The sequence below is a fragment of the Zingiber officinale genome, chromosome 4A, assembly GCF_018446385.1.
Source record: "Zingiber officinale cultivar Zhangliang chromosome 4A, Zo_v1.1, whole genome shotgun sequence".
NCBI classification, from domain to species: Eukaryota; Viridiplantae; Streptophyta; class Magnoliopsida; order Zingiberales; family Zingiberaceae; genus Zingiber; species Zingiber officinale.
The window spans coordinates 24856924-24869831 of NC_055992.1; the positions used below are offsets into that span (position 1 = coordinate 24856924).

General features: G+C 35.4%; 1 protein-coding gene across 1 annotated transcript; it reads right to left on the reverse strand.

Annotated features, from left to right (window-relative positions):
* Positions 1 to 2880: 2880 nt before the first annotated feature.
* LOC121969728 (probable amidase At4g34880) lies at positions 2881 to 12115 on the reverse strand. Its single transcript, XM_042519951.1, has 5 exons — positions 11585 to 12115; positions 11286 to 11500; positions 10755 to 10991; positions 3515 to 3713; positions 2881 to 3435 (listed from the first exon to the last, which is right to left on the reverse strand). Exons 1-5 carry the CDS (start codon positions 12092 to 12094, stop codon positions 3055 to 3057), a joined length of 1542 nt encoding a protein of 513 aa, XP_042375885.1. The 5' UTR covers positions 12095 to 12115; the 3' UTR covers positions 2881 to 3054.
* Between the last annotated feature and the right edge of the window lie 793 nt (positions 12116 to 12908).

Genomic DNA, 12908 nt, shown 5'->3' on the forward strand with positions numbered 1-12908 from the left:
CGAATCTCTGGATCATACAACATATTGTTGAGAGTTAATTTCTTACCTGAGGTTAGTTTTAGCACCACTTTTCATTTCCCTATAATGTTCAAGGTTGCTAAGTTCCCCTTGAATAATTTTTCTCTATCTTTGATTTCTTCAATGTTGTGGAGAATTCTTATCGCAACAAATATGTCTAGTGACCATCCACAATTCAAAGGTCGTCCATTTTTGGTCTCTCATTCAAGTTGGCCTCCTGTTTTTTCTTCGATTTTTTGTACTCCAAAGATTTGTGATCGACTCGGTCACAGTTGAAGAACTTCCCAGAGAAATTCTTTTTGTTTATGCTTCCTTTGGATCTCATCTTAAAAGACTTGAAATTCTTCCGTTTTGAGAGAATAGTCAATTTTCAAAGTAACCTGAGAGAACATTTTTCTCTTGGAACTCTTATTGTATTTCATAATTCAAAGTCTAACAATTAATTCTTTCACATTCATCTCCTTCCACTTATGTTTCATGTAGTTCTTAAAGCCCTTCCAATGAGGAGGCAACTTTTTAATAATTGTTGCCACTTAGAAGGTTTCACTCAAAACCATACCTTCCGAGTGGATCTCATGTAGGATCACGTAAAGCTCCTAGACTTGGATAATCACCATCTTGGAGTAAACCATCTTGTAGTCTATGAAGTAAACCACTTGCAAGGTTTCACATTCATCTCCTTCCACTTATATTTCATGTAGTTCTTAAAGTCCTTCCAACCGGGAGGCAACTTCTTAATAATTGTTGGCACTTGGAAGGTTTCACTCAAAACCATACCTTCCGAGTGGATCTCGTGTAGGATCATGTGGAGCTCCTAGACTTGAATGAATATCATCTTTGAGTAAGTCATCTTGTAGTCTATGAGTCAACTCACAATAAATTTCTTGACGCTCGCATCATTCATCTTATACTTCTTTTCTAGGGACTCCCACAACCTTTAGTCATTATCTTCTTGCTATATCATACAACAAATTGGCAAGGTGGTTGAGAATATAGTTTTGGCATAGGAACTCAAAATGAGCTCATGCCTCCACTACACAAATGGTCTGAACATCAGCATCCTCAGCATATTTGGGAAAGTCCTCAGTCAAGTAGCTAGCCAAAGTGAGTGTGGTCAAGTAGAAGAGCATTTTCTGCTGCCATCTCTTAAAGTTTAACCTAGTGAACTTCTCTAGTATTTCCTTATGATTGATTGGAACATTTTCAATCGGGACGAAGGGGGTCTTCACATGTTGATTCTGTTGCATCTCAACCATTTTTTTGACTATCTCAACAGAACAATTCTATTTTAAGATTGTTTGACAATTTGTTGAGTTGATCTGAGTTGATAATCTTAGGCTACAAAGCAGGGAAGGAAGAGTTGCTTGGAATGGATGAGTTGGCTTGAAAACTACCATGCTTTGCATTTTCGAGTGTAGACTCTTGACTATCGAGTGCAAGTGCAGACTCCCAACTCCCAAGTGTAAACTCCCGACTGTCAAGTCTAGGTGCATGTTCCCAACTCCAAAGTGCAGACTCTCGACTGTCAAGTATCAACTCTTGACTTTGAGTGCCGACTCTCGACTACGAGTGCTGATTCTTGACTCCAAGTGCTGACTCCCGACTCCGAGTGTAGACTCCCGAGTCCGAGTGTAGGAAAGAAGATGTCGAGATATATTTTCAAGCAGTTTTCTTAAAACAGATTCGTCCTCCTCCGATTGTGCTTTGAGGTTATGATGAATGCCCATTTCTTAGGATACAATAGCAGAACTATATATACAACCAAACACTAGTTGTTCATGATGAACTAAGAAAGTATCCGATTGCTATCACGAGCAAATCACTAAGTGGAAATACACGGTAGAGAGAAGATTTAGGAAGCAAAGTTGGATGGAGATTCTCTTCTTTGTTATAACTTTTGTTTCAACGTTTCTCTCCTGCTTAAGCCCATGGTCTCGTTATATAGGAGACTCATCCCTTAATTGAAATTTTATTAACCTTAGGCACAATAGTTAATGCTTCCGTTACCCTTTTGAGTAGCAAGCAAAAAGAATCCATGTAGACAAATTTTGCCCCGACCGGTCTAGCATTGATTCAACTTGATTCAGTATAATTCAAATCCTAAATTTACGCCCCCTACATATCCACACGTAAGAGAAAATCTCTCTCCATACATTTAAATTGTTCACATTATGCATGCATCTACAATAATATAAATCAACATTAAAGCTATAAAACTTCCAATGTGAGAGTAAAAATTTATTCACAATAAAAACTCCTTCCGCCTCTCATTTTTCATTCACATTGCTAACACTCAATATCAAACATAAATTTATCATAATTTTATCGGTGAGCCTTTATGGTGCAACTTTTATGGGTGGTGAAAGGGGAGAGTGATCGAGTATGTAACTTCAAGAAAGTTGATGTATGAGCCAAGGCATTAAGGTGTCATCCATTCCCGGATAATCCATATTCGATCTTCATCTAATGTAATGTGCATTGGTAGAACAATTTTAATGTGGAAGAGATGTCATAGCTCCTGTGTGATGATATCTAAGCGGTGTGGTACCTCACACCAATAGCCATGCTAAAGGTATACATAAGTGTGGCTTAAAGATCTTGGACAAATTTTTGGGCTACAAATTGGAACGTTTTGCTTCTTCCTTCCTTTACCTTACATGCATTATAGATATCAGATGGGTGTCAACTCTAGTCGATCATTGACTTGCAATCAAATGGGATGCAGTGAACATTCGACCAAAAGTCCCAATTTAAGTCTGGTGAAGCAGGGCAAATTAATTTTCTATTGTGTCTCGAAGAGCAGTAGCAATGCCTTACAAGTTCAATAGTCTAGAATGCATGGCCTTAAGCTAAATGTAAAAATTTACAAGACTAACACACGATATGCCATATTTTATATCTCAGAATGTCACTAGGGAGTAACACATATAGAATGCTAATGTTGTAGAAATGAATGCTGCCATGGATCTGGAGTCTAATATTCAATATTGTTATTCCAAGGCATCAATTACATGCCAAATAGCGAATTAAAATGAGCTACAAATTCCTCCTAAACATCTGCAGTTCTGGAGGCTTCCGAACAAGAGTTGCTTGCTCAAATGCATAAGCAATCTCAATCAACTTTGGCTCCGAACCTCTCAGTCCACCAAAACAGAGCCCGAAGGGAATCCCATATCTCGCATACCCTGCAGGCACAGTAATTCCAGGGTAGCCCCTAAATGCGAGAACATTGGATACTAACCTATCTAATGCAGCTGCGGTCACAATTGCATCCAGTCTCTGCTCCGCCATCAGCCTCTCAAGCCCCTTGACTGATAGCTCATTGAGCAGTGCAATGGCATCTCTTTCCCGGGGACCAATTCCTGTTGTGTTTTCAGCTTCCAGTAAGATGTCTTGGCCATATTCGTTCACCTTTTCCTAATTTTACAAATAAATTTGATCAAGAACCGGCATGGGGGAGATGATCATGGATGTGAGGATGAGAACTGAGCATTACCTTGATCTTGTGCTTCTTGTTGAAATCTATGACATCTGCAAGAGTTCTTACAGGGGAATATGGCAACGCAGACAGGTATGAGTTGAGGGCTAGTTTGAACTCGGCAGACAGTGCAATTTGCTCAGTGGTGTATCCAATGGTTTCGATGGCTGTCGTGTTTGGTATTTGAAGGTTTTCGATCAAGATTGCGCCCTTGTTCCTGTATCAGACATGGTGCATGCTTGAAACTTTGAACAGATATAAACACAAGCAGAACAAATGTCATATTAGGATCCTTATGCCTAATTTTTTCAATAAGAAAATTAACCGTCATATTTGATTTGTCAAGGCATAGAAGATCTAAATTACATCTTCTAGTCCTTTAAGAAAAACAAAAACATCAATGCCAGGAGATATATCTCAATTAATTCTAACATTTGGTATCAGAGTCATTCTTAGTCTATGCCTAGATGTATTTTAGTTAGATTTTATTTATGAATTTTTGCAAGAAAATATATAATATTTAAATTAAAGTTTTCTTTAAAAACTTATTTTGAATTTGAAGATATTTAAGAAATTCATTTGATTTGAAAAATATACGTACATAAATATATATATATAATTTGAAATATCAAACCTCGAGGGATCATCAATCATCTATATAGCAAATATCTAATAACTAAAATTTTGATTTGCAATTTTTTTCTTTTAAAATAATGCCATTTTTTATTGCTTATAAAATCAGAAATTGATTATTTAGTCCATTGAAAATATTTATGCAAGTAATGGAATATATTTCTATATTGATTTATAATTTTGCTGAACTAATTTAATGTCTGTGATCACTATAATTTACATGGTTGGAGAGTAGCCACAACATCCTTAATTATGTAAAATTATATGTAAAGTATTCTGATCACATAAAATAAAGACATTAATTTGTAAATGATCATATGTGATATACTGAATTTTATCTGCAAAATTTATTATCACATATATATGTGATCAATTAGGATAAAATGTCGTTATTTTTCTTAATTTACATATAGGAATTAAGAAATAAAATATAATTTGACAGTTTTACCATTAAGTTATATAAATCTCTTTGAATTAAAATTTTAACCTACAAGTATTTTTTATGTCATTTGAATCATATTGCATGTTTTACACTGGTAATCATGATATTTTGTTAATAGGCTTAAATTTGGATAATAAGTATATATATTTTCTTTCTGTAGCCATACAACCTGTTGAATGGTAATAACTATCAAGTTTGCAAGGAGAGGATTCTCTTACATTAGGGTGGCTAGATATTGATTATGCAACAAGGAAAGATGGACCCCTTGTTACTACAAATATCAGCATTTCATCACCTCAGTATGATGTTCATAAAAATTAAGATCTCTATTGGTATTCGTGGTTCACTTGATCGCCATAATAATTTTAGGATTTTATTGAAGGCTATTGATGAATAATTTGAGTCTTCAGACAAAGCATTGGTCATCATCATGATAATGAAATTCTCATCTATGAACCCAATATTTGAGGTGTGCGCGAGCACATTATGCAAATAAGGGATATTGCAGCTCAGTTAAAGAAACTTGAGGTTGAGATATCTGAGTCTTTTCTTGTGCATTACATTTTGAATATCCTCCCATATCAATCTGGACCTTTTAAGATTTCCTATAACACAAAGATAAATGGTCAATCAATTAACTTAGCTTTGTATTGCATTTGGAAAAGAACTTTTATGTTCTAAATTTCTCAAGAAATTTGATTTCTGTATTTAAACTATTGGCAGTTGAATACTTTTTTAAATTTTCAGATAATTTCTTTACTTTATAAATCAGAACTTGTTGGTAATGGTATATTGTTTGATGGTCTTTTTCGAATGCATTTACAAAATGATGATGACATATAATATAATGCATATCCATAGCAATGTGGGTATTAAGTGATGTATTATGAATGAAGCCGCTTCTATATTGTGGCATCGGAGATTGGGACATGTCTCCATTTAAAGAATTAAAAGATTTGTACTTGGTACTTTAATTATTTTACTAATTCTAATATTTATGTGGACTGCATGAAAGGAAAGCAGACTAACATATCAAAGAAAGACGCCACGAGGAGTTCAAATATATTAGAAATCATATATACAAATATTTGTAGTTCAGACATAGATTCATATGCTCAAAAATATTTTCTCACTTTTATAGATGACTATTCGCCATAATGTATCTCTGCTTCCTTCATAATAAGAGCAAAGCATTGGATGCCTTTAAAGTATTTAAGGTTGAAGTAAAGAAATAATGCCATAAGCAAATTAAGATCATGAGGTCAGATAAAAGTGGTGAGTATTATGATAGATATACTAAAGATCAATAGACACCAAGTACATTTGCTAGATTTCTTGTAGAGTATGGGATTGTTGTCCAATATACTATGTTTGGTTCACCACACCAGAATGGTGTACTAAAAAGAAGAAATCGAACATTACTAGACATGGCACGGAGCATGCTTAGTAGCTCCAAACTTCTTAAATTCTTGTGGACGAAAGCTCTTAAAAGGATAGTGTATATATTGAATTAAGTTCCAACCAAGGTTGCCTCAAAAACACCATTTGAGTTATGGAAAGGTTGGAAACCAAGTTTCGACATATATGCATTTGGGGATGTAAGTAAGAGTTTATAATCCACAAGAAAAGAAGTTAGACCCAAGGAAAAGTTTCTTGAGAATGACTTGATTAGTGGGAGTGATAGATCTCGAATTTTGTTCCTGAAAGCATAGAATGAAATGTCGTTCTGTGCCCCTGGCATGGACGGTTTTTACTGTTCTACTGGACAAAAGAAACCAGCACAGGATGCATCCCTATCTCGGCGGCGCCGGAAGAGTCGCGGACGCCTTCGACAACACCTAAGGAGTCGCAGGATGCCTCCGGCGGCACCGAAAGCGTCGAGATGCTTCCGGAGGCTTACCACAGCACCTTCGGCACCGAAGGCGTCGCAGGATGCCTCTTGTGGGGCCGAAAGCATCCGACAACCCTTCAAGTGGCGCCCGACGCGCCCAACGAACGTTCCAGCACTGCCGGACACGTCCGACGATCCTTCCAATGCCGCCAACAAGTCCGATGACTCTTTTGGCGCCGCTGGACGCTCCCCTCCCCCACCCCCGACACATATCGTGGACCGTAGTTTTTTCCCAATAAAAATTAATTATTTTATTTAATTAATTTAAACAATTTCTAAGAATATGTGATATTTCGAACATGCTTTTATAAGCCCTAATTAAATTATCCTAAGAAAATATATAAAAAAATATATTTAAAATTAAAATAAATTTAATAAATTTTATTATTTAATATTCTAAAAATATATTTTTTAACATTTTAAATTTCATTTAAAAATTTAAAATATATATATATAATTCTTATTTATATTCTAACATATTTTTTTTATTTTGTATTATTTTAAATTTCATTTAAAATTTTTAATTTTTTTAAATTCTAAAAAACTTTATAAAATTAAAAAATAGATTTATATTCTGATAATTTTTTATTATTTTATAATCTTTTTACTTGATTTTTTTACTATTTAAAATATATATTATTTAATTAATAATTAATTAAATGAATAAATAGTTAATATATATAATTATTATATATAAAGTAATATCTTGTATTAATTTATATACTTATTATTACAGATAGATTCATTTTAATTCGAGTTATTGATATATCAATTTTATTTAAATAAAACTATTTTTAATTACTTTTTTTAATAATATTAAGTTGTTCAATAATTGAGAACTTATACAAAATCAATATACAACTTAGCTTTATATACACCATAAATATATTTATCTTATATTTACTATATATAAATAAAAAATACTGAAACCGTATCGGCACAGTACGATACCATACCAAAATCGTATCATTCTGGTCTAAAACCGAAACCTCGACACAAGTCAAAATTTTAAACCTTGCCTGAAAGATATCATTTGAATATTCCATCACTTATATCAAGTGATAGATTAATTGTGGTACATAACATGCCTACAGTTCAAATGCATGTTGAACCATTAATTATTGAAATTTCACAAGTTGATCATGATTCAATAGATCTAGATGTTTAATAGATACCAGATGTTAAAAATTCAATTAGACAATAGAATTCTATTTTACAAGAAAATGTTAATTCAAAGTTAAGAAGATCTCCTAGAATAAAGAAATTGATGATACCTAATGATTATATTGTGTGTTTACAAGAATCTAATTAAAATATTGGAGCTGAAACTAATCCTGAAACATTTTCACAAGCCATGAGTTCTAAGAAGTCTAACTTATGGTATGATGCCATGAAAGAGGAGATAAATTCTATAAAATATAATGGAGTATGGGATCTTGTTGAATTGCCTAATGGTGTAAAAGTCATTAGATGTAAATGGGTCTATAAGACAAAGAAAGACATGTTTGTCATCATTGAAATACAAAGCTAGACTTGTCACTAAAGGATTCACTCAAAAGGAGAGAATTGATTATACAGATGTATCAAAGAAATATTCTCTTTGTGTGATTTTGGCATTAGTCGTTCATTTTGATTTGGAATTATATCAAATGAATGCGAAAATAATTTTTTTGAATAATGATTTAGAGGCGATAATTTATATGAAACCATAATGATTTTCCTCTAAAAATTATAATCATTTGGTTTGCAAGCTAAATAAATCGATATATCAACTAAAATAAGCTTCTAAGACAATGGTATCTATAATTCCACGATATTATATTTTTATTTGGATTTATAGAGAATATCATGAATCAATGATATATATCAGAAGGTCAGTGGGAGCAAAATATATTTCCTTGTGTTATATGTGGATGATATTCTCTCTAAACATTTTGATACGAAGGATATGAGTGAGGCATCTTATGTCATAGGCATAAAGATCCATAGGACTAAATTTAAATACATTTTGGGTTTGTTATAAGAGACTTATATCAATAAGGTTTTAGAGAGATTTCAAATGAATAATTGTTCACCAAGTATAGCAACTATTATAAAAGGTGACAAATTCAATTTGGATCAATGGCCAAAGAATGAACTCGAAAGGGAATAAATGAAAATCCATATGCTTCAGCTATTGATTATGTTGCATGGAAACAGGTACAGGTACCATATCGAATACAATACGAATACGGCGATACGACAAATTTTGAAAATATAAGATACGATATGACCAGGATATGACAATTATATATATATATATATATATATATATATATATATATATATATAGTGTGTGTTGAAAGATCATGACAAATGATCAAAACCAAAACTTCTATATACTGTTCATCAAAAAAATTGAAAGCCAAAAAGAAGAAAAAGGAGACTGAAAGATTAGAACTTATATTCAAATTTCTAAATTAAATTTTTTTTAACAAAATGATTAGGGTTTAAGCACTTTAGAATGGAGCAGAATCAAAAACAATAATTTAGGACTTATATGGCGAGCGGAGATAGGGGGCGGCGGTGGCAGAAAGGGAGGAGGGCGACGTCAAAGAGGCAATGAGAGGCGAGCAGAAAAAGATTAGTGCCCACAACCCAATTCATTTTTATTAATTATTTTTTAATTAATCCTAGAAAATTCAAGTTTTTTCAATTAACCCCTAAAAATTTTAAATATTTATAATTTTGCCCAAATGTATCCAGAAAAACGTATCCTAGTCGTATCCTTTCCATGTCCTTGTTGTGTCCTTATCATGTCCAAAACGTATCCGCCTGGAGATGGATAAATTTTCGAAGATAGAGCTTCAATAAGGGGCGGACATGTCAGTTGTCTGGGCGTCCGAATTGGGTCCTGGCTCCCGAACATGAATAAGTCAGCAACGAAGTAGGATCAGATAGGCCTCAATCCAGGCACCCAGAGGTGGTCCAGGCACCCGGAGGTGCTTATAAAAGAGCCTTCGACAAGGAGTCTCAACACAACTTCTACACATGAGCTCTAACGATCATTTTGCAAGTTCGTCTTCATGCTACGGCTATACTACTACTCTATTGCGCTCGACAAGACACCGACACACAAGTGCATCCAGATCTCCATCTTTTGTGTTGGTAACAAATTTATGGATTCTATTTGAAAGTTGTTGAGAATGTTTTGTGGCAATTCAGCTTCTGTGTTTATAGCTAAAAATACTAAGAGTGGTAGTCGAAGTATTTAGCCATAAGAGAAAAGTGGTCATTGAACACATTAGTACAGAATTGATGATAACAAATCCTTTAATTAAAGGAATGTATCCAAAAGGCTTCAAGGATCATGTGGTTCAAATGGGACTTGGGTTTATAATGTAATTTGAGTGTACGTACAATTGTCGAATTATTGAAACTCTTATTCAATTTTGATATTTTCTCATATTCAAAGTATACATTTAGTCATTTGAGATAAATCTTTTAAGTTGGACATGGAATAAACCCAAGGTTTATTCATTAAGTTGGTTACTATATTTAATGTGGTGTTAAGGAATAAGAAATATTGTAATACATGGAAGATAATACTCATTTTACGAGGATTTATGGCAATGATTCATGTAATTGTTTCTTAAAAAAAAGTTTTGATTGGATGTATTAACCAGGTGGGAGAATGAAAGATTTTGCGAATTAAAATTCAAAAAACCTTTCTCATTATATGGTCAATAATTGGACGATATTTTAATTTCAGAATCAACCGTTTTAAAATGTGGGCAATTCTTTGATAAGCCACATTTATATGTTACACATTTGAAGGAAATGTGTATATCTAAAGGAGTATGATATTTAGGTCCTTGTGCCTAACATTTTTCATTAAAAACATACACTATCATACTTGATTTGTCAGGGTATAGAAGATCTAAATTACATCTTTTGTTTCTTTAAGAAAAACAATCACAGCAATGGCAGGAGGTATATCTTGATTAACGTTGTGCATAATTTATAATTTATTCTAAAAGGTTTCACCCAACAGATAAAGTTGCTCAGAGATTTTCAGACATGCCAATTATAGGTTTGATTTTTTATTCATTCTATCCATTTATTCTTTTACTACTTTTTGGTTTATAGTTTTGTTCTATTTTCTATAAATAAATAATAGATAAATATAGTTTGTTAAATAATCTTAGTTATCTTAGAATGGTTTGTATGACTCTTAATTTTTTTTATTATTACATCATCACCAACTGAATAACCAAAGTGAGTGAAAACTACAGCCTTGAGTAAAGGATTACCTCATGGTCTGGAAGTGTTTTTCAAAGGCTTTGGCTTCCACTGAGCCAAGTGGGTAATCAAAGTAGTCCTTGAGTATGCCAAGCCTCTTGCCTTTCAAACCATCAATCTTGAGGAACTGCTTGTATCCCCCTTTGGGTATGTATTTCACTGCCTCTACTGTTGCACTGTCCCTGGCATCGTACCCAGCTATCACCTCCAGGACCTGAACCGCATCGGACACTGTTCGACATATGGGTCTGCAATATTCATTTCAAAACATATAATTAAGAATCAATTTAGTTTTCTCTAATTCAATCGCAGCAAGCATTAAGGTGTTATATATTAGTAACTTTGGAAAAATGTTTATAACTCACAACTAACTAAGATCATGCATATAACAAAAAATCATAATAAGATGGCAAAATGTTATGCCAAAATGAAAAGAATAAAAAATTAAATTTGGTATAGATTCATTTTGTTCCTAATTTTCATCATAATCAGTTTTTAGTCTCCAAATATTGCTGTCGCTTAGAGTTAGAGATGTGACTTACCCAACTGAGTCTTGTCTGGGTGAGATGGGGATGACGCCGGCTCGGCTAGTGAGTCCGACTGTGGGCTTTATCCCTACCACCGAGTTCAACGTCGACGGGCACAGGATCGACCCGTCCGTCTCCGTCCCCAGCGTCACCGCCGCCATGTTCGCCGCCGCCGCTATCCCTGATCCGCTGCTCGACCCGCACGGATCGGCTGACAAATTGTACGGATTCTTCCCCCACAATTACACCCACATCCACATAAATTTCCCCAAATTAACCTAGTTGAATCCACCGATCGAGTAAGTGTTACTCACCCGGCCCTGGCCGCCGCGGGCGCTCCACCCGTTGGGGATGTAGTCCCCCCGGAAATGGGCCCATTCGCTGAGGCTGGCCGTGCCCAGGATCACGGCCCCGGCGCGCCGTAGCCGACCCACCACACCGGCGTCCTGGGGCACGACGGATCCCAGCAGGGCGAAGGAGCCGGCCGTGGTGTTGAGAGGACCGCGAGTCCCGATGTTTTCCTTAAGGAGGACCGGGATGCCGTGGAGACCGCCGCTGCGGAGCCGCCCGCTGCTCCGCTCAGCGTCGGCGCGATCGGCCTCGCGGAGCGCGTCGGGGCTGACCTCGATCACGGCGCGGAGGAGCGGGTTGAGTCGGCGGATCTGGTCGAGATAGAACTCGACGAGCTGCCGCGAGGTAAGGTGTCCGGCGGCGAAGGCTTGGTTGATGCTATCCACAGTGGCCTCGTGGAACTCGAAAGCTTGGAGTTGGCTAGCGGTGAGCAGCAGCAGCAGGAAGAGGGAGAAGGAAGGAAGCGCCGCCATGCCTTAAAGATGGCAAGAGAACATCAGAGCATACATATTATAGCGCTGCTATCTTCACGTGAGATTTATCATGATGTCGACAGAGCGCGTTGGTAGCATATCACACGAGATGACGAGACTTAGCGTAATTATATTTTATTACAACTGAATACTAAATATAAACACTTGCAAAATTCCATTACAACTTACAAGTATACAGAGGAAACATTCTGTACAAACCAAGGAAAACAACTATATAATCATCTAAAGAAAGCAACTGTTATAGTAAAATAGAATCAGTCATCCAGCGATTTTACATAATTGGTCTCACGATTGAGATAAACAACTTAATCATGGGCGGAGATAAAAAAAAAAATAACTATACAATTATCCAAGGAAAATTAAATGGCCCTATGGCAAACACCGACATCAAAAACCGATCAATAGACCTTTCATGGGGCAGAGGCCCTAAAATTAGGACCGCTCTGATTGGGTTTTTCTTAGGTGGTTGTATAGTTGCTTTCTTGAATAGCTGTACAGATATTTTTCTTGTGATGGAATTTACCTTATTAAAGATTTATTGATCGGGTTTTGACATTAGTTAACCGAGCTTTCCTTGGGTGATTGCATAAGGAGATCTTCTGTTTCATATTTTTATGCACGAGAGGATAGATCATATGAAATTACTGTTAGATTATGGTGATGATTTAGTCATAATTAATTATGATCTTTTTAATTTCTAGGTTCATCGTCCTCCAAATTATAGTTTGGATTAGGATGGATGGTCGGAGGCCACTTGAAGATCATCCCCGCTCAGCCACCAACAACCTAATCA

Excerpts from the sequence above, each read along its gene's own strand:
- LOC121969728 (XM_042519951.1), bottom strand. The coding sequence starts at position 12,094 with ATGGCGGCGCTTCCTTCCTTCTCCCTCTTCCTGCTGCTGCTGCTCACC. Across the intron at positions 10,992-11,285 it reads CCCAGACAAGACTCAGTTGG|ACCCATATGTCGAACAGTGT; the intron begins GTAAGTCACATC and ends TGAATATTGCAG. Across the intron at positions 3,436-3,514 it reads ACAAGAAGCACAAGATCAAG|GAAAAGGTGAACGAATATGG; the intron begins GTAATGCTCAGT and ends TTGTAAAATTAG.